At 24.7% G+C, this 22,020-nt stretch overlaps 1 protein-coding gene across 1 annotated transcript; it reads right to left on the bottom strand.

Moving 5' to 3' along the window:
* Positions 1 to 16,467: 16,467 nt before the first annotated feature.
* LOC145839234 (calcineurin B homologous protein 1-like) lies at positions 16,468 to 20,004 on the bottom strand. The gene is made up of 3 exons (XM_082946836.1): positions 19,839 to 20,004; positions 19,290 to 19,515; positions 16,468 to 16,633 (listed from the first exon to the last, which is right to left on the bottom strand). Exons 1-3 carry the CDS (start codon positions 20,002 to 20,004, stop codon positions 16,468 to 16,470), a joined length of 558 nt encoding a protein of 185 aa, XP_082802962.1.
* Between the last annotated feature and the right edge of the window lie 2,016 nt (positions 20,005 to 22,020).

The following is a 22,020-nucleotide window of genomic DNA, read 5'->3' as shown; positions in this document are numbered from 1 at the left end:
TTTTGAAAGATCTGACTAACGTTGAATTATTTTTGTGATATAACGGTTCAGTAGCAAAAAAACTAAATACCACATTTACTTCAAAAAGTAAATCTTAAATGTTCCAATTATCAATTTTTAAGGAGTTTGGTAAAAAAGAATGATATGTTTTAAAAACAATATGATGTAGAAATAGGTTTATACAGTATGATTTAATTTGGTTTAGAGAGACTAAATGTAACCTAGCACATCACCTTGAAAACCAGTTATTTAGTTAACCATAAATTTATTACACATCTCGAAAACTATTTTTTTATTATTTTGAATAAACTTGCGTTACCTCAATAAAAAGATGTTTTCAAAAATATGTATAACCTTTTTACCTTGATAAGTAATAGTAATCGAAACACAGGATCAAACGAAAAAAAAAAAAAACTCGCTTTTCCCCAGAAAACGTTCATCGTTGCAAGGGATAGAGTTTGAGGCTGAGGTTATTATATCATAAAAAAAGAAAACTGGTGAAATACGACGAATTGTTTTAAACTGTACTTAAGAAACTAATGTAAAGTAAACCTATGTCTTAAAAATTACTTGTTTTTGCCTACTAACTTGATAATAATTAGTACAACAAAGCAATGTTTCACATCTTCAAATTACAAGTAGTTTATAGAATGTCAACTATAAAAAAAACTCATAAATAGCTTAATATTAAACTTGATTTAAAATGAATATACGCATGCAGAACTCATATTTTTAAATTCAACTTCTTGTATAGAAAAGTCACAGCAAGCATAGAGAAAGCATTTTATAACCTTTGTTTATTAAAAAGTTTTTGATACAAAGTTTCGAACATAAAGCATTTGTTTTTAAATAAGACCTGTATTTTTTAGAAAAACTGAATATTTAGCAAAAGGAGTGTTAATAATGGTATATGTAAAAATAAGATAACTTATTTTTAAGATATTTGATGAATTAATTTTTGTGTCATACTAAAATATTGTTGTTAGCAAAGTATCTGTCTAGAGCGTTTAAAACAGGAGTTCGCAATTTTTTTTCTCAAAAGGCTCCTTTAAAGAAATAAAAAATAAGCTCTGAATCATTGCTCCCTCTAACAAGATTTCTCAGAAAACTACCATTTAATAACGCTTGAGACCTTTGTTTTGCTCTTCATCATCAACTCCAGGATATCTAGTGTAAGTTTCAAATTATAACTTTATATCCCCTTGTGCCTCTTTGCTGCCTATGGCCCCATAAGCTTCCAAGAGGGCGAGGCCACTTAGCCCACTTTAGGAAACTTTAGTTTAAAGAGTTTCTTTAATCTAAACTTTTTTTAAAGTATAAACATGTATTTTTGAAATTTGCTATAAGTCTGACCTAAGTTTCAAAATATCTTTAGGCTTCAGAAAGTTTAGAAAGTTTTAAAAAAAGTGAAATATTTATTAAAGAAAAAACATTGTTTATCATTTGTTCGGTTACAAAGTGAGTACTATTAGTTCTGTATTTTCATGCATCGAAATAACAAAAAAAGCTAAACTTAAAATTAAAACTTAATTTTTTTAAAAAAGTATGCGTTTTAGTTCAAAGACTAGTAAAATTAAAGCTCTAAATACAATGTAGGTTTACTTGTGTATAAGTTTACGTAAGTTACTTTCATGAAATAGTTACAAAGCTACTTCACGCTCCTTTCGTTATAAAGTTTTTGTTACTATAAATCACTAAAAGAAACTTTTAAAATTACAAAAGAAAAGTTTTTCGTTGCTACGCGTTTTTTTTTACAAATTTAAATATTACCAATTTGGATTAATAGATCTATTCGTTTAGCTTTTTAAAATCTTTAGAGAGACTTAATTTTATTATATAATCTAATTGCACTACTTACAATAAAGTAGGCATAAAGATAATGTCAATTCTAACCAGTACAAATGTCAAAAAAGTTGATAAATTGCTTATTGTAGGTTCGAGAAAAAAACTAGTAGTAATATATTGTTTATTGGAAGACAAAAATAATATCGCTCAAAATGTTTGGTCCTAGGACATGGTTCACGAAAATATCATAACTCGGTTTCCATAATGGTATCCATAACTCGGTTATCGAGTCACACACCGAGTTATGGATACCGGTCTTGCCCAGGACATGTATGTAGTCCAACGTTTGAGTCAAAACTTGCTTTTGAATAACCAACTATACGAACTAACTTCTTTATATACTAGTAATGTAGTTTTATAAAATCTTATATTATAATTTCTAGACTAGTAAATAAAGAACAACCATTTTCCGTCTTATAATATTTTTAATGAACTTAAAAGTAAAAAATTAAGAAGTTTTATAAAGATAAATAACTAGATAATACATAATAACAACTGTTAAAAAGCATTCATAAAACAAAAATTATAAAATTATAAATTTAGAACTTTCTATACTTTATAAGAAATCAATAGAAAAAAAAGTAAAACTATAAAGCAAAACAAAAAACTATAAAAAAAGCTTACGTTTTATTTTATCATTAAAAAACCTTTTATGTTCTAAATGAGGTTTTATGTTTTCAAGGTAATTAATGAAACTTTAAATAAAACTAGTTTTATTAGCTTTTTGAAATTAAACAGCTACTTAGAATTTAAAAAAGAATTTTGTTTTGTTAAAATCTATAATTAATTTTATCTAATAATATCTGCTGTACTAAGTATTCAATCTATATTACTGATAGTTGTAATGAAGCTTATTTACTTTTTATATTAAGCAAACGTTTTTATCAAAAGTACTTTTAGGGTTTTGACATAATTAAATTAAACAACTTCCCTGAGAGTACAAATTTTAATCAAAATATAAAAACGATTAAACTTTTGAACATTTAAAGCCACAACCTTCTAAATGAACCTTATACAATTTAGAATGTATTTCCATAAAAGAGTTTTGTAAGTCTAATGCAATTATTTTCATTATTAAATCGACCTGACCTGGTTTTTGAAAATAAGGTGAAAAATACTTAAACTCTGCTTTTGCTAAACTTAACTTGTAACACCCCAAGATTGTAGATAACACCCAATTCTGCTACAGAGTGTACAACAAAACTTTTTGCCTGCTTAAAAGTATATTGTTCATTGAACGAAAAAAAAAGCGCTCAAAAATTTGGTCCAAGGACCTGGTGTACGAAAAAACTTTTCGGTTATCGATAACTATACAAAAATTAAATTAAAATAACTAGAATTAGTAATAGTATAAGTATTGCAATAATAAAGCAGTTGCATCTAATGTAAGTTTAAGTTTAAGTTAAAGTCATAAAATGCACTGTAATTAGCAGTTGTTGTAAATTAAACTTTTTTGTTAACATAAATTACAAGAATAAAGCAAAATCAACAGTTATTGATAATAAGGTATTCAATAATTAAAATTTAGAACTTGTATAAATACATAATCTTAACTTGGTTAAAGCTAGAACTTTATATTTCTAAACATTATGAACGACAGCCAATTTATTCTAATCGGACCTAAAGGAAACTTTTTAGTAAGAAAAGATAGCATTGTAGACATAAAACTAAATAGAAACAATTTCTTAAAAAAAGTTCAAACTGAATTTTTCAGTAGAGGAAAAACTTTTGTAAACCCTTATGCTTATGTTGTTAAAAAAGAAAAAACAGCTTTTAAAGACTTGATTCTCCAAGAAATGTTAAAAATTAGGGAGTTTTACGAATTCAGTTCTCGAACTTACTTGTACGTTGAAGCCGGACTTAAAAGTTTAAATGACACTGAAAATTATTTTTAAAATGAAAATTGGAAGTATTTGGGTCTCAATATCAAATACAGCAAATTCCAGTACCTTAATTGTTTGAATAACTTAAAAGAGAATTGGATAAACGATATCCTAGGTAAGTGTGTTTCTATAATATTAATATATTTTTGCTAAGTTTTAATAAGTTCTGGTATCATTCATAAAACTCATATAGCTTTTAAATTTTAGCTTGAGTCTACAAAAAGTTGCTTAATTTATCTTGTTTACTTAACTTTACCACATAATAATGCTAAAATAAAATTTTATGCTTTGTTTGTTTATGAAAAAGTAAGTTTAAAAATTTTTTGTTACAGTTTTATAAACTTAACACCATGTTATTTTCCGAATAAACTATAGAAAATATAACAACAGATTTTATCTTTGTAGATCTAAACTTAAAAGTAGATTAGTAGTTCTAAAACTAAAAATAATGTTTTGTTTAGAATTTAACTAATGATAATCAGTTAACTATATTAGTATAATCAGTTATGAAGTTAAACTTGTTCATATTTCTAAATAAATCCCAAATATTGTAAATATTATAAGGAATTAGAAATGTATGCAGTTTTTTAAAATTACGGTTTTTATCTTAGGTAAAGAAATTTTCTATAAAACAATATCTGTACCAGAGAGTAAAAGGACAATTAGGTTGGAATTAAGTGATTTGAAGCCTCATTTAGGTAGAAATTTGGAAAAATTACTGAATTGTAGCAGTGATCATGTTATTAATATTATTGACAGCTTCCTTAAGAAATCTATCAAAAGTAAAATTGTCCAAATTGAAGTTTGTGTTATTGATCAATCAGAGAATACTTAATTTAAGGAGCTTTATGAAACTCTAAAAATTTAGAAACAAAAAATAAGTTTTTAGACGAAAATAAGATAAACAGAAGTAGAAACAAAAAATTTCCAGCTTTTAAAGCAAAAACAAAAGTATCAAACCAAGATTTCCTATCAGAAAAAATTGAAAATAAAGGAAATAAAATTGAGAGTATTGTCCCTAAGCAAAATACAAAAAGAGAAAGTTTTTATGAACAGCCTAAAGCTACTAAATGTAATGTTGAAAATCTATCTGAGCAAACTGCACAAAAAAGTAAGCCGATTTCTGTTGATTCAAACAATACTGTTGTTTCTGAAGTTCAAAAGGCAAGATGTAATTCGATTGAAAAAGTAACTAAACTTGTTATAAATGGTAAGTTAAATAAAGTACAGGAGTATCTTAGAATTGATTCTAATGTTTCTAAAGATATTTTGAATGAAATAGCTGCTGATGTTGAAAGCTTAGAAGTTTCAAGAAAACAACATAATTTTTCAAACTTTCGAAGGAAAAGAACAACTAGACTTTACAAATGCAATTATGAGTAGTATCTTATTTTATTTTTGTAAATATTTTTATAACCAAGCTATTAATTTAACAGAGGTATTTTACTAAGGTAGCTAAAAATAGAATTTTGTGCCGATTATCAAAATAGATTAACATTTATTTTTTCTAAATCTGCTTATTTTATCAAGTAGGTAGATTTAATTATTTATATTTTTGGCACTTTATTACAGTAACATTTTTGTATATTATTTATTTATTATCGTTTAAAGCAGTGGTCGGCACGGTGTACACTGGTGCACACTAGTGTACACGAAACTTTTTTTGGGGTGCACGAAACTTTTAGGGTACACAAAAGTCATTTAGGGGTGCACGAAATTTTGAGATTACACAAAACTTTACTTTTTGTCTTATTATTATTATATTTATTTAGTTTAAGCAACATACTCAAATATTTAAGTTAAATCCAGCCCTGGTGTTTAGTTTAGCTTTTAGTTTATTGGCCATTTTACTCTCATGATCTATTTTGGTTTTAAAAATCACATATCATTCTTTATATAAACATTGAGGCTGCAGTTTGCATCTGAAAGAATAGAGAGAATGATCTAAGATCTTTTGAATTCAGTTGACTGATGTGGAGGAAGCTTTCATCCAGCTACGACCATGATTATATTTAAAAGGTTAGTATTTTCATTTTACTTATAGTATTAGTAGATTACAATATTTTTCTTAGTGAAGAAAGTTCCTTTTATAAACTATTAATATTACCTACTTTTAAAACTAAACAATAATTTCTATTAGAATATTCACATGATAATTATATTAATAGTTCAATAATGATGAAAATTTAGAGATAATTTTTATACTTACAGGAAAATAAAAGAATTGATGTTCAATTAAAAATACTTAAATTAAGATAAAAATAGTTAAAGTATATTAATAATTCTCTCTAAATAGATGCATAACAGTAGTAAAGAACAAGTTTTAAGTAACAGCTTTAAATTTTGAATAACACAATTTGAGTAAATATTATTCCTTTAAATTTATTTTTATATTTAATTTATTAACCTATCCATAATTGAATAGTACATATAAAATGTAAAGAAACTATAGGCTCAAATTGACATTGAGTTACTACACACTGAGGATAGTTTGAATTTTATAAATGTTTTTGAAAATCTCAGGAAGGCTAAAACTTTTCTTTTTTTTGTAAATCTCAGGCTAGCTAGGTATGCTTTTTATTAAACAACTTGTTACTTAAATTTATTGACTTTAAAAGTTGAAAAATTTATTCTCTTAATTATTTTATTTACTAGCTATTTTGATCTGTTGGTTTAACAAAATATGTTGTATCTGTCTTATGATTGAAGGTTGCTCAGCCTAAGTAATTTTTATATTAGAAATAAAGTCTTGAAAAGCATTTTTTTTTCTTGTAAAAGGTAGTCTAGTTTTGGTACTTGTGTAGAATCTTTGAATACATTTATGATTTTTTTTTGAAGCATGAAAAATATATTTAGTCATTTATCAAAATATTACTTTAAGTATACTGCCACTTTTGAGCTTTGGCTTTCTCTTTTCTTTATTAAACTCAAGATGACCAAGGCTAATTTTATTGTAACTAATACAGAGTCCTACACTTAGTGCAACTCAGGACAGTATAAATATTTTACAATTCCCAGGATAATTTGCTTTTTGAATCTTGTTCTAATATTGTTTATTTCATTAAATGAAATTTCTTTGTTGTAGTTTTAACATTTTTTTTTAAAATTCCAATTTTGATGATTAACTTGAGTTGTTTTTTAAACTTTATTTATACTGAATATTTATATATGATGTTTTTTAAAAATTTCAAAGTTAAAGAGTCAGGATAGTTTTTTAACTCGAAGAGTAACAACAGTGCTAATGCTTGTTCTTAAATTTATGAAATATATTAAGCAGTAATTTTAATATTTTTATTAGAAGAGTTATAGTATGTGTTTTTAAGATGTAAATCTTTCTTTATGCTTAACAAACATTTAAAAAAAGACTAAAAATTTTGTTTAGTATTTAATAGTTTATAATTTTATAATTAGAACTAAAAATTTATTATTTGTGAAATGTTAAGCTAGTTTTTTTCTGTTTTAGTTGTGCTTATTTGGATATAGTTTTATTTTTTGAAAGTTTCAAAATATTGTACAGTTCCTCATTTGTTTTACTTTATTTGAATATTTTGAAAGAAAACATACTGTTAATTGATATCTTTTTCAGTATTTTTATTATGTAAATGCAAAAATATAGACAGTTTAAAGGTTTTATGATACTTTATCAAAACTCAAACTAGTAAGAATTTTAAAAAAATACCCATTTTAGGTTAGAATGTTTTTCCTGAGCTTGAGCCTGGTTTTGATTTTTGATTAACAACCCTTTTTGCTTTAAAATTATAGTTTAGAATTGTATATTTGTTATAAATTTGATATTTCAGGTAATCAACAAGTTTGCCACACAATCAAAATAATCCTGGATATTTTAAAATTTTGAAAATCTCAGTATGACATAATATAACTTGGAACACTTTAAATTTCTTTTTTAAACCCAGGCTGACTCAAGATAGTTATTTTTATCTCAGTATAGTTTTAAGATTTCAGGCATTTTTTTTCTACATTTTGAATGAGATACAGTTAATTTAGTCCCAATAATTTATTTTGTAATTTTTAGTATTTTTTGCTGAAGATATTTGTTTTTCTTGCCTTTGAAAATAAAATAAAAAAATGAAAAAAACCTAGATGACTACAGTTCAGTTTAAAGTCATTCAGGACAGTCTTGATCTGTCAAATCAGTTTTAACCAAAAGGATTACAATCCTGTAAAACTAATTTAACAGTATCTACATTAAATGTTTGACATAATAAAAAATGTTTTTGTTTCAAAGAAAAGCAACCCTGGTCTTAAAATATTTAAAATCTTATTTTTTTGCAAATTATTGATTGTCCTTTTAACTTTTTTTTTGCATTTTACATCTTTTACATACTAAAACTCTGATTTTAAATATAACTTCTTTTATTAAACTAAGCTAAAAAAAAATATAACACAATAATAATTTTAAATATTTACAGTAAGATATCAAATTTACTCTATATTACTTATCTTAAACCAAATATTTTACTTAAAGTGGTTTTTTATATTTTTTATAGAAATAAAAAGTTTTATAAGTTTAATCAGGACAATTTTTTTGAAGCTATAAAGTATTTTTTAATATTGATTAAACTAGATTAGGAATCAGTAATGACATTAGTTTTTTGATAAACTTTTTACACACTCAAACTACTTTGGATAACTCTTATGCTATTTTAAAGGTCGGAAAACTTTGGCAAAGTAACTTTTAAAAAGATACTTATGCTGAGACATTATACCTCAATTGAAGAACTTACTTGACAAAAGGAACCGCAACCCAGTAGCAGTTCAAATAAACAGCTCATTATGGTAAGATAGTTTAAAAATATTAGGTCTCTCGGTATTTTAGTCTCTTAATTACACTAAAAAAATTAAAAGTCAATGTCTCTTCTACTAATGTTGTTACATTTTTAAATTTTACAAAAATGATTTATTCATTTTTATAAGTGCTTAATAACTTTTGAGAAAAATCTTATTATTATTATGTTAATTTTTATTAATTTTCATTAATTTACTTGTTTTTTTTAAATCATTAACATTTTAATTAGTTTAAAAAATTACTTGTTTTTATTTGTAACAGCTTTTTTTTTCCTTTTTTTATTGAACGTTGTAGTTATATTTTCTTTATGTTATAGCTCATTTTTATTCTTACTTATTTTAATAAGTTAAATAGTAGAATACAAATTTTTAAACATACTTTTCAAAACTTAAATATATATAAGTCTTGTTTTTTTTAAGACATGTAAAAGATTAAACTATTGATAAGTTTTAAATTAAAAAACCTTTCAGGTTAAAACTTTACCTTTTAACGTAAAGTTCAATATAGATTTTATGTGTGTATGATGTTAGATACTATTATATAATTTTTTGTTTGTTGATATAATAGTTTATAAAAAATAGTTAATGTTTTCAATTTAATAGTCTCATTTTGAAAAGTTTTTTGTTTTAGAGTTTGAATTTTAACTGTTAATTTTTTTTAATAATTTTTAGCTCATTATGAATTTGATTAAAGTTGGGTATGCAACTCGATGACCGAGAGGTCATTTTGTGTATCCAGGTCCTTCAACCAAAAATAACTTTTGGGCATATAAACCTCAATAAACCTCATTAAGACCTGAATTATTACTAGGCATTAACTTTAAAACCTAAATTTTAGGTTTGATCAGACTCGTGCTAGCAACAAGACCAACATAGACAGTTCCAGGTCAACAAAACGGATTTAGCTGTGATAAGATTTTTCATGTCTTTTTTTCGTTACTTTTTGGTGTAATTTTTGTTTTCGCTATTTTTTCGTGGCAATACATTTGTTAAACACATATAGTAATCGCTTAATAAAAAATCATTAAGTTAGTTAACTAAATAAATAAATTTACCATGCAATAAAAAGTACCAAGACTGCTGATTGTTAATTTGGATTGTGGTAATCTAGTTAGTATTTTAGACTTGGGTGATACAAGTAAAATATTGTTGTAAAAATTAGATCATCGATATAAGTTTATTAAAATGGATAGGGTAAAGTGGTCAATTTTAAGTTAGCGTGTAAAAATTAACTGGGTGTTCTCGAATTATTAGTAAAAAAGTCGATTGAAAGTATTTACATATTTTTCAACACTAGCGGCGCTAAAGAATGAAAATTGGGGTGCACCGAATTTTAATTTTGTGATTTAGGGTTCACGAATTCAAATTAGCGTGCCGACCACTGGTTTAAAGTACGAAATAAAAAAGAACACTAAACCAACTTTTTCTTCATTACTTTTTGTAAACAAGTAAGATAAAAAAAAACCTTAACAAAAGTAATTCAAAGAACTAAATTAGTCTCCTACTAGTATGTATTTCTAAGTATTTCACAGTTAATTATACATAATTATGGTTAATTTAATGTTGTATGATATTGTTAAACAACTATTTTGAGGGATAGCTGTCAAATTTGCAAGAACGTAAAAAATTTCGCGAGGAGACAAAACAGCACGAATATATTTTTACACGAAGACACTTTTGCACGAGGGGATAATATTGAACGACGATAAAATTGTACGAAGGGTCACTTTTGCACGAGCAGACAATTTCGAACGGAGATATTTATGCAAGGGATATATATTTAAAAAAAATATTATTTTTAATCTTTTTATTTTAATTTAGTTTTTTTTACTATCACTTTTACCCCTAACATTTACCCTCGGTCGGTCGCTTTTTTTCACTTTAACTATTTAACTTTTGTTTATTTATTTTTTTAAATAATGATTTTAATCACTTATTTTATTTTTTTCATTTTCACTATCACTGTTACCCATAACCCTTACCCTCGGTCAGTAACTTTTTTTTCGTTTTGTTGTTTATCAATTTCTCTTTAAGTATTTTTTTCTGTTTATTTTTCATATATTTTTATTTCTGTTTTTTTTTTTTTTCTCTCTTGCAAAACTGTAAGTCGTGCAAGATTAACCTTTGGTGCAAAATTGTCTTCGTGCAATTTTGTGCCCTCGTGCAACTTTGAGAGGTTTCAAACAGCTAAAATTTAGAACGCTTTAAAGTCTAAGCTTATAGTACTAGTAGTTAAACTAAACTTATTAGGTAGTTATGTTGAATTAAATTACATTACTTTTTTCTACTAAGTCAGTATGCGTTTATTTTGAAACTTATTACAAAAATTTTAGCTAGTTTTCTTTTTTATTTAGCTAATGTAAGTGCTTTTTGATATTTCAAGTATTTAAACTGCTTTCTCCCAGTTGTTCATTAGCAAAAAATAAAAAAAACAACAGAACATTACTTCATGTACAAAAAAAAAAGTTTGTTGTTAAATTGTTAGTAAAATAAAGTGTATTTAAACATTTTTTACTAGTCTTTACTTTTTTATATAAAAGTTTAACAAAACCTAAGTTTAATATTGAATTATTATGGTTTTAGAGAGTTTTTTTTATAATGGTATTTTATATTAAACTTTACTTTAAATAAGTACCAAGTACTTTAAACAGTAAACACAAACCGAGCTAAGATGCATAACTTTTAGTAGCTGTTTAAACTGCGCAATAAATTAAACAACATTAAGTAAAACTAATTAGTTAAAAAATAAACTTTATCATAAATTCAGTTTGAAGTCTAAATCAAAAAAAGAAATAAAAAAAGCAATTTTATGATATACAGCATTAATTGATTAAAAAGCTAAGCCAACCAGTCATCTATGGATATACTACATAAATTTTATTGACAATATGTTTATAATTAATTGCATGCTTTTTCAATTAGTGTCATTCAACTGTGTATTGTTTTTTTTTTGCTGAGTAATAAAGTTCTAAACAAACAAATCTTATTATTGAAAAATGAAGTAGCAAGTTTAAATGATTATTTGTTTCGGATATAAATTTAGTTAGTGGAAATAAGAGTTAAGCATTAAATTTGTTCCATCAGTAAAACATTTACTTAAGTACTATATAAATTTGTTATGTAAACACTGTGCACATGAAAACTTAAAATTTTTTAAGTTTAATTTTTTTACAGTTGACGACAAGATACGATGCAAAAGACCAAAATACTCATTTAATTATATTTACAACTAATTATTTACAGTTAACCTACATATAGAAGTAATTATTAATATTTAAATTATCAATAATGATCTGAATTAGTTTTATTTTGTATCACGACTAAAAAACTTTTTAATAAAACAGTTAAAAAAACACAAACCTTTTTACATTAATCTTTTACGATTATGCTCAAAATAAGTATTCTTACAGAAGAACTAAGATAAAGCTGTTAAATTTTTTATATATTGTTATGTAAGAGTCTACAGGCCTTATAACTTCGATATTTCTTTGTTAAAATTAGTTTTGTATGAAAAGTTATTTAAAACTTACATTACTAGTAGGTACTTTAATTCAAGCATTTTTAGAAAAAAAAGCACATTAAACAATAAACTATAAAATTTTGCTTAAAAAAGATACGAACTGAATTAAAACATTTATAGATAAAATTCGTAGAAATAATAGAAAACTAAATACATTCAAAATTAAAAAAAAAATTATTATAATAAAAAGCTGAAAGTTTTGGCATGATAAAAGTATATTTTTAGGTCAAATTATTGTATTGATTTTAGGCTGGATGCCGTTAAATTTGAGTTGAATTAAATTTTCATAAAATATGAACTCTACCAATATTATGCTATTATGCATACCTTTTTGGCTTACTGTTTCTGAACTTAAAAAGTTTTCTTACTGTTATTTTAATCATTACAGAAATAGCTTTGATACTTTAGGTTATGGTTTAATATACATATAAAATTAAGTAAATATTTTTTATCAACTGCAATTTAATCCCTTTCTTTACAAACAAGGCTAACAACATTCGCTTTAACATTCTTTAACCGTAAATAGATAAAAAGGAATTCAAAAGTAAAAAATAAGTAAGGTTTAAGCACGAATACATTTTTATGTCAATTAAAATATTAAAAGTTAACGTCTTTAATACACAGTATTAGATAACAAGTAGATACAGACCATATGTCAAAATTAAACTGCGTTATGATTACAGTTTATACCCTTTTTATTAAATTAAATGTTACTATTTTGTGCTTACCAATACAATATCTGAAACTTTGGGTGTTAAGGTTTATCAGGGTTTAACTTTAAGTAAATAAACCAAACAAAGTGTGCTAATTATGATCATATTTTGAATTCTACTGGTTCGTTTTTCTACTGGTTAGGTTAGTTTTTAAATTCGTGATTTATTTCTTAAAAGAAAATGGTTATTCTTTTATACTTTTATAATTTAGCCAACCACTCCTTTTAAAGTAAGTTAAAAAACTATAATTTTAAAAACACAAAACAAAAAAACCATTTATTTAAGTTGAAAAATTAAAATAGGGTTCAGAGCCCAGAAACTATATAATTTTTTTAACACAATCACGACGTAACAAGCCTAAAAGTTTCTATTTATTACGTCACTACCGGCAACTTATATCTATGACGTAGCACACCTGATAAATTTACAATAATTAAGTCACACCTGATATTTTAACAATAATTTTTTAAAAACTTTTTTTTATAAAAGTAGAAAAAAAAACAGAACGAAACTAATTCAAATAACTAAAGCTGTACTTTAAATAATTTAAAAAATTTATAATTATTTAACTAAAGTAAAATAGATAAACTTTAAATCTGTTATTTTCTACTTTGTATGATTTTGTTTAGAAATTATATTAAGATTTTGTGAACAGCTAGAATTCAGAAATTGTTGTTTTAGGATTCGTTGGTTTTAGTAGTAGTCAAACTAATTCTTTTTAAAACAAATACGATAAGATAAATTTCAGCTTTTTTGTGTACTTAGACTCTATTTGTTTAATTAATTAAACTTGTGACAATTGTTTCAAGTATAAATGTTTTTATAAGTTGATGAATATGATTTTAGGTTAACTTTAAAATTTTACATGACTTAATTACCTTCTATCAGGTAATTTAGTTCATAGACAGATACTAAACAAATCACAAAACACGTTTTTATGCCCATAATTTTTTTTTTATGTGAATAGAATGGGAGTGTATTTAAAAACTTTTTACTAGTCTTATTACATAAACAAAAAAAATTAGCAAAAGGAAAGCTAGTTTTATAAAATATAATGTTTGAGACTATAAATACTTAAGCTAGCTATATACATGGTGTACGACTTCATGACCGAGAGGTAGTTCCGTGCAACCGAGTACTAAGACAAATTATTTTTGAGCATTTTCGTTTTTGTAAAATAATCTTTTACTTATATTTAAATTAGTATAAACTGTTAACTGAAAACAAAACAAGCTTAAATTCAAACCTATCCGTTATTTAGCAGCTGTTGAAACTGAATAATAAATTAAATAAAGTTAAGTCAGTATTTATCATTAAACAATTGTTAATGTAAATGCTCTTTAAAACACACAACTTGTCAATAAAAAACAGAAAAAATGATATACTGCATTAATTGATTACAAACTTCAAATTAAGCCATCCTGTCAGCTATGGGTATACTGCATAATTGTATTGACATTATGTATACAGTTAATTGCATGCTTTTTTTCAACTGTGTATTGTTTTTTTTGCTGAATATAAAGTTTTAAATAAATAAGCCTTGTTATTGAAAAAAAGTGTAACAAGTTGAAATAACTAATTGTTTTGAATCTGGATTTATTTAGTGCAAACAAAAACTGAAAACTTAAAAATTATTCCATAAGTAGAAAATTTAATTAAAAACTATACAATACTTTCATGTGGATACTGTGCTAACGTAAAATAAAAATGTTTAAAGAGTTTGAATTAATTTTAACTACACTTACAACTAATTGTTTAAGTTTAAATTAAAATTAATGAATAGTTTTATTTTTATTTTTCAACACAGCTCAAAAACTGTATGTATTTAAACAAACAATAAAACATAAACTTTATTACACTGATTTGATAAAAATCAAGGTTTCATCAGGTTTTAAAGAAATGAAGTCATCTTATTAAGCACTTTATATTGTAAAAATTATTAAAACTAATTTGTTATACTTTTAACATACTGTTATGTAAAAAATTACAGACCGTATAATTTTTGTAGTTTTTTTTAATAAGTTTAAGAGTATAATTACTTTACCAAATTTTACAATATTAATAGGCACTTTAGTCTAAAGTATTTTACTTATCATATCTATTAGTAAAAAGACGAATCTATTTTAAAAATGGTAAGAAATACTATATGAAAAGTCTAACAAGCAGCATTAAAACTTTTATAGATAATAGTCGTAGAGAAAATAGAAAACTAAAAACATTGAAAACTTTATAACAAGTCAATAATATAAAAGCTGAAAACTTTCACATGACAAAAGCTTATTGTTGAGGTCAAAATAATTATATTGAGTTTTGACTAGAAGCCGATAAAGTCAAGTTGAATTAAATTTTCATAAAATATGAATTCTACCAATATCATGCTATTATGCATACCTTTTTGGCTTACTGTTTCTGAACTTAAAAAGTTTTCTTACTGTTATTTTAATCATTACAGAAAAAACTTTGACACTTTAAGTTATGGTTCAATATACATACAAAAATAAGTAAATATTTTTTATCAACTCAATTTTAACCCCTTTACAAACAAGGCTAGGCGTTAATATTCTCTAACCACAAAATAGATTTAAGGAATTCAAAAGGACAAAAAGATAGGTTAAAGCACGAATAAATTCTTGTGTCAATTAAAATATTAACGCCTTTAATACACAAAATTAGACGGAAAACAATAATATGCAAAAATTATTATGCGATATAATTAAAATTTATACTCTTTAGTTCGTAACTCTATTGAAAAATTTTAAGTTTGAAATTTTCAATTTTTTTGTATACATATTTTTTAATATTACCAAAGAGAATCATTTAACTAAAAAAATTTTAAAATAGTTATTTTATTTATAGTTAGTTATAGTTTAAACGAAGTTCTGCTTTGATGTAATAACAAACAATAAAAAGACTATAAAGCCAGTTTTTGTCCTCATTACAAGGCAAATTGACTGCCATTAAAACTAATTAATTATTTATAAGTTGCGGTTTTTTGTAAACGTCGAAAATTTTCCAAATTAACTTTTCTTCTAATCTTTTGCTACGGTTTGCTTTTGTATGTGGGAAAAATTCTTGTAAAAACAATTTAGGAAAATTTTATTGTCGATAAAAAAGTACGCGGTAATAAATATTGAGTTATAAAAGTTTTGGATGTTTATGTATACAAGATAATTTGTACAACTTTAATCAAAAGTCAAATTGGTATGTTTAGGAAACTTTGAATTTCAAAAGTTTGTGACAAAAAGTATAAATGTATCGTTTAAAAAATAATCTGAGAAAAAGTAAAGTATTCATATAAAAGAAGTTAAAAATTATGTAAAAAATACTTAAATAGTAATTAAACTCTTATAAATTAGTTACAAAACATATAGTATAAAAATGGTAAAATAAATATTTTGTCTCTACTCTAAGTTTGAAAACAGTATTAATGTTTAACAAAAAACGGCATATAGTATTTAAATAAAAAAATTTTTATAAACAAAAAGAAAATATTAACATATTTTACGGATATAAATAGTTTCAAAAACAAGTCTAAACAAATTACCTAAAATTTTTGAAAAAAATTCCTCAATGTACCAAATCGAGGAGCTCTTAAAAACAATTACGTAATCGGGAGATCAATAACATTATGACGTAATCAAGATTATTGCGTCACGACAATGAAATCACAGATCACGTGTGGAACATGTTACGTCACATATCACGTGTGGAACTTGACGCTCATCTGGGTTTCAATAGTGACGTCATTCATGATCATTTTGAACTCGTCATACGTGATCTCCCTGCTCAACGGGGAACTATCCAGGATGATCCTCTCAGCCATGTTCTTAACCATCTCCTGATCCGTGTCCACTCCCACCATCATTCTAAGGGTTAATAAATATAATATAAATTACGATATAAAATGAAAAAAAAAATTTACTACCACCACAAATTAAATTAAATAATTAGTAACTATGGATATATTATTTTCCTGTTACAATTTATGAACTAACAAAGTAATTAAACAAATATTTTTATTTAAGGAACCACATGAGATTAACGAGTCATTGATTTAAGATAGACTGATTAGAATAAGTACAAGAGCTTTACAACATGTAAAAATGTAGAAAACTTTGGTTATTGGTATAAAGTGAAAAACAAGTGCTAACTAGAAAGTTTGTTTATTAACTTATGAGAAGTAGTTGTTTTAGATGAAAAAATTTGTTGATTTTTAAGGTGGTAAAAATATTTATAAGTGTTTTTGTAAGATTTTGGTCATGTGAAAGTAGTTGTTTCACTTATAAAAATTTAATTGCATGTTTTTTAGCTTTTGGTTAATTATAATGATGACTTTCAAAACCTGTCGTTTTTCAAGTTGTAATGGTTTATGACATAAAACTGTCATACTAAGAATAAAATACATGTTTAGTTTCTGCTTCCAAAAAGAACCATAATGTTTAAATTAATAACAGTATTGTAGTTTTTAGACCATAATAAATAAGGCACACTTATGAACCAGAATCTTATTTTTACTAAAATCTTTTAAGTGCAAATTTGTTTTTATTCAATTTTAAAAATAACTAATTTCTATATGCCAAAATTATTAATACTAATTTAAAGCTATATGAGGTTTGTTTTTGTTTATAATGTTTTAATGTTTATAAATTAGACTATTTATACTAAAATAAAAAATGTCTTTTTAAATACTAGCAGTTAAAGTTAGTGAGAAAAATGACAAAATACACAAAATTAGTTTGTTTGGTTTACAACAGCTATATTTTTAATATTTTAAATAATAACAACTTAAACTAGAAGTTTATGCTGAAATCTACATCTAATTTTATATTCAAAGTTAACGTTGTGCTAGTTGGAAAAATATAAACAAAAGCTTGTAAATTGAGTTTTAAGATATTGTAAATACTGTAGTAAACAAGTATTTGATCAGCAAAAAGAATCATAAGTTCTAATATTTTGTTATAAGCTTTTTTTTTAGTTTATTTTAGTTTATATTTGTAGTGTTATTAACGGAGAGTTTAAACAAGTTTATTATTGGCATAATTTTTGACTATAACAGTTTGTGAGCAGAAGTTTAAGTTTGTTATCAAAAAGTTTTTGCAGTAAAATAGTTAAATAAACTTGGTTTATATAAAACATAACAGTCATTAAGAAAAAAAACTATGGTTAGAAATTATTTATCCAAAAACAAAAAAGAAACTTAAATAAATCTTTTTGTCTATCTTTGCTTAATATAAATACTTTATTTTATTAAATATATCATGTTTTATTTGTTTTATTAACACATGAAAACCTATTTTACATGTCAAAATGTCAAACTGAAAAACAAAAACGTTGTTTGAATATTCAATTTTTATACAACAATTGAAATTTATATACAACAAACTTGAGGTTATACCATATCATACTATTACTTCAATTATAAAGATAAGAGCTTCCTAAATACTATTATTGCAGATGTAATTAAAATGAACTTATACTTAAAGTTTAGGCAACATTAGAGCAAAATTTTTTAAATTAATTTTTACTAGGAGTATAATTTTCTTAAAGATAACGCATTTTAATATGAAAGACTATTAACTCTCTGTGAAACTTAATAAATTATTTCATAAAGATCTGTTTAAATTACTAAAAATGTTCTAATATTTTCAAAAGCTTAATCAAAATAATTTTTGATATGATTACCAAAAAAAGACATTTTAATCGTATAAGTTTTATATATGAGATTTTAACTTTTTACAACCGATGAAAGCTGAAATACTGAATAAGCTTACAATAGATTATTAATAATAAATCTGTTTGGTTTTGTAATACTAATTAAATAAAAACTACTGTTCTGATGCTTAGTCTTTTTAATGATCAAGTTAAGATGTTTTTTATTGGCAAATTATTTTAACATGTCTTTACTTTTAAATAAAATTTATACTGTTTAGCCTTAAACTTTAACAAAATATATAAAAATTAATAAAAAAAAAGATTAAACAGTATAGTAGCTTGTAGGCAGAAAAATAGTTTTAAGAAATAACTTAAAAATGATACTTTGAAACGTATAAATTTGTTTCTTAAGTTCTTTAAAACCGTTAATTAGTTTAAATTTAGCTTTTAACTTTAAAAATTGGCTATAAAAGTAAAAAAAAAAGTAAACTAGATAAATATAATGTTGTTAATAAAAGTATGTGGCATGTTTAAATTTTGGTTTTTTACGGTTAATTATGTTTTATTAGATTAAATTTTACTTTTCTATGCTTATTACTACAAAACGTGAAATTTAGGGTTAACAGGGTTTTATTGTAAATAAAGTAAACCGAAAACAATGCATAATAATTACGATCAAATTTTTATTGTACAATTGTACTGATAAGACTTATTTAACTAATGGCATAAAGAAAAATTATTTTATATTACACAATAATAGTTTAGCTAACCTATCTTTTTTTGTGACTAAATTATTATACTTTACACTTGATCTTTTCACAATAATGACTTATCACATCTGATATTATCTAAGTATGACGTCACACCCACCTGATAATTTCCACCACGTTGTCCTTCCTGATGACTCCCTTGCCGTTGGTGTCGTACATGGAGAACAAGAACTTCAACTTCCTCTCCCTCCCGTTCATCTCGTACTTCCCCTTCCTCGCCGGTTGAAACGTCGACAGTGACGTCACAAAGCCTCGGAAGTCCAACGAGCGTTTGCCTTCGAAGAACGAGTCGGATATCCGGTCGGCGAGCGGGTTGATGCTGAGTCCTGGTTGATTAAAATAGATAGTTTGTTTAATCTTTATACATCATCTAAATTGAAGTCTTTAATTTATATTTTTGCTTAGCTAGTTACTTTGCAGTAATAAGAGCTTTCATAAACCGTACATAATTAAAAAATGCAAATCTCTAACATAAACGAAAATAAAAAGTTTGACAAAAAGTTTTTAGTTTGCATTTTAAAGTTTATAAACATATGTAGCTAATTATATCTTAGCTTAGCAGTGTACATAATTCTAATACTTAATTGTCTTACTTTGGTTATGGCAAAAATTCACAAACAACCAAAAATTTTCAACAACAATAAAAAACCTTCAACTTTCATGAGGTCTTCCCGGTTCAAGTATCCCTTTCCTTCGTTGTCCAGGGATTGGAACCTGAAGTACAACTCGTTTAATTTCCTGGAAGAAAATCCCGTCTCCTCAGTCAGGGATCTCATCTCTTCAGGCTCGATACAACAAGACGACTTTCCTCCCATTATTTATTATTTATACTGTTAGAAGTTTAAAGTTTTAGTAAATTAAACGTTTTTAGTAAAAACGGTTATGTTTATTATGCATTTAAAAGTTCTTACTTAAAATTGTAATAGTTTAAATGAGTCTGTTTACGAACCTATTAAAAAATCTTTTATATGAACAGTTGAAGAGTTAACTTTTGTAAGCAAGAATCAAAAAACTTTGAAATAAATTGTGTTTAGTTTTACAATTTTGCAGCTGCTTAGAAGCAAACTTTTCTGTGTATTTATATACAAACTTTTTACGGATTTATTTTTGAAACAAAGTAAGCATTTTACAACCTATATACCGTTTTTACATTACATAAGAATTTTGTTATTTTAAATAAGTTTGTTTCTATTAATGTATGTCTGACGTACAGTTTAAAAAAACACATGATAAATTTAAATATATCCTATGTGTATTGAAAACAATAACTCTTTAGTAGTTTATAGTTGTTGGCAAAACTTTTTATTGCTAAAATACAAAAAATTTTCGTTAAAACACAACTAACCTTTTTGATTAAGCAAAGGTAAATGATTTATTTATAATGATATAAATTTTTTGTTACTCTTCAAGTATATTTAAACAAATTTTAAAATAAAAAAAAGACTTTTTAATACTAAAAATCATACTTTTATTGAACGAACTCTAAAAAACTATAAACAACAACAAAACAATTTAAAAAGCATACTAAAACTTTGTTTAACTTAAAATTTTATACTAAAACTTACAGTTTAGACTTTTCTTACATTCAAAATAAAACGAACTAACTATAGCAAATTAAATTAAATTAATTTTTTATTGTAAATTACAACATAAATTTAGTTCACTTAACAACAATAAATTTTCGATTAAGTCTTTATTGTGTGCAATTGGATCATTATAAACAGTGTATATTGTTAAACACAAGCTGCTTTATTCGCATTGTCGCAGTTGTTTATCCATAATAAACAGAAAATAATTCTCTCTAAAAAAAAGAGGCTTTAATATCACAAAATGTGTGTGCAATTAATCTTATGTGACACAGCAGACACTTTCAAACGAAATTCAGACTGTTTATTGGCAGGAATTTGCAGGGGCGAGTTTTAATTAATTTAAACTTCAAGTACTGCTTATTTGTTATAAACATTTTACATTATTGACGTATGCGTATTTTAAGCGGACATATGTTGGCTATGTGTAATAAGTAATTCGATAAATTATCTTATTTGAAATTATTTAAAACTAATGTTCAAACTTCTTTTTTTAAATAATTTTTTGCTGAAAAGCTTTGCTAAGTTACTTTTTACTGTAGCATTTTGAAGTAATCTCATACAGAGCTCATGAATAAAATCAAACCACAATGTAATGGCTTTGATAAAATACATTTTCAAGCTTTAGAAAACAAAGTTGTAGCCAAGTTTTTGTACAAAAGCTAATGCCGCTAAAACAAACTAAGCACAAGCATAAAAAGATGCTTTACTTTTTGTTTATAAGCATGCAAAAACAGAAATCGATCAAAAGCGTCTGTTTTTAAATTTGGCAGTTTATTTTGTGTATTATTTATTGCTTGGTATTATCATTTATTGATCTGTTGTCTATCTTCTTCAAAACCAGGATGTAACTTTTTATAAATTCCTTTTATTCGTGTATTTAACAGGAAACGCAAACCAATATTATAAGCTAAAACTCCAATTTAAAGAAAACAGCTGGGCTGAACTTATTTTTTTGATATTTTAGAAAATTTCGAAGTAAAGCTTTTATTTATGAGATATTTGCTGCAATAAAATATATAAAAAAATTTTGAATGTTTTTCAAAACTATATATCTTTTGACTGTATCGCTTACAATGTGACTTATCTACATTAAACAGCTTTCGTTTTCAATAAAAATCAAATTAAATATTAAAAAAAAAATTATTGATTTTCTTGTGATAAAATATAAACTTAAATAACATTTAATATGGTATAGATCAATATTTTTTCTTGAAAATAAATATATCAAGTTTAAAAGATTGT

The sequence above is a fragment of the Thalia democratica genome, chromosome 6, assembly GCF_965202585.1.
Source record: "Thalia democratica chromosome 6, ktThaDemo2.hap1.1, whole genome shotgun sequence".
NCBI classification, from domain to species: domain Eukaryota; kingdom Metazoa; phylum Chordata; class Thaliacea; order Salpida; family Salpidae; genus Thalia; species Thalia democratica.
This window is presented reverse-complemented; position numbering and strand designations above follow the sequence as displayed.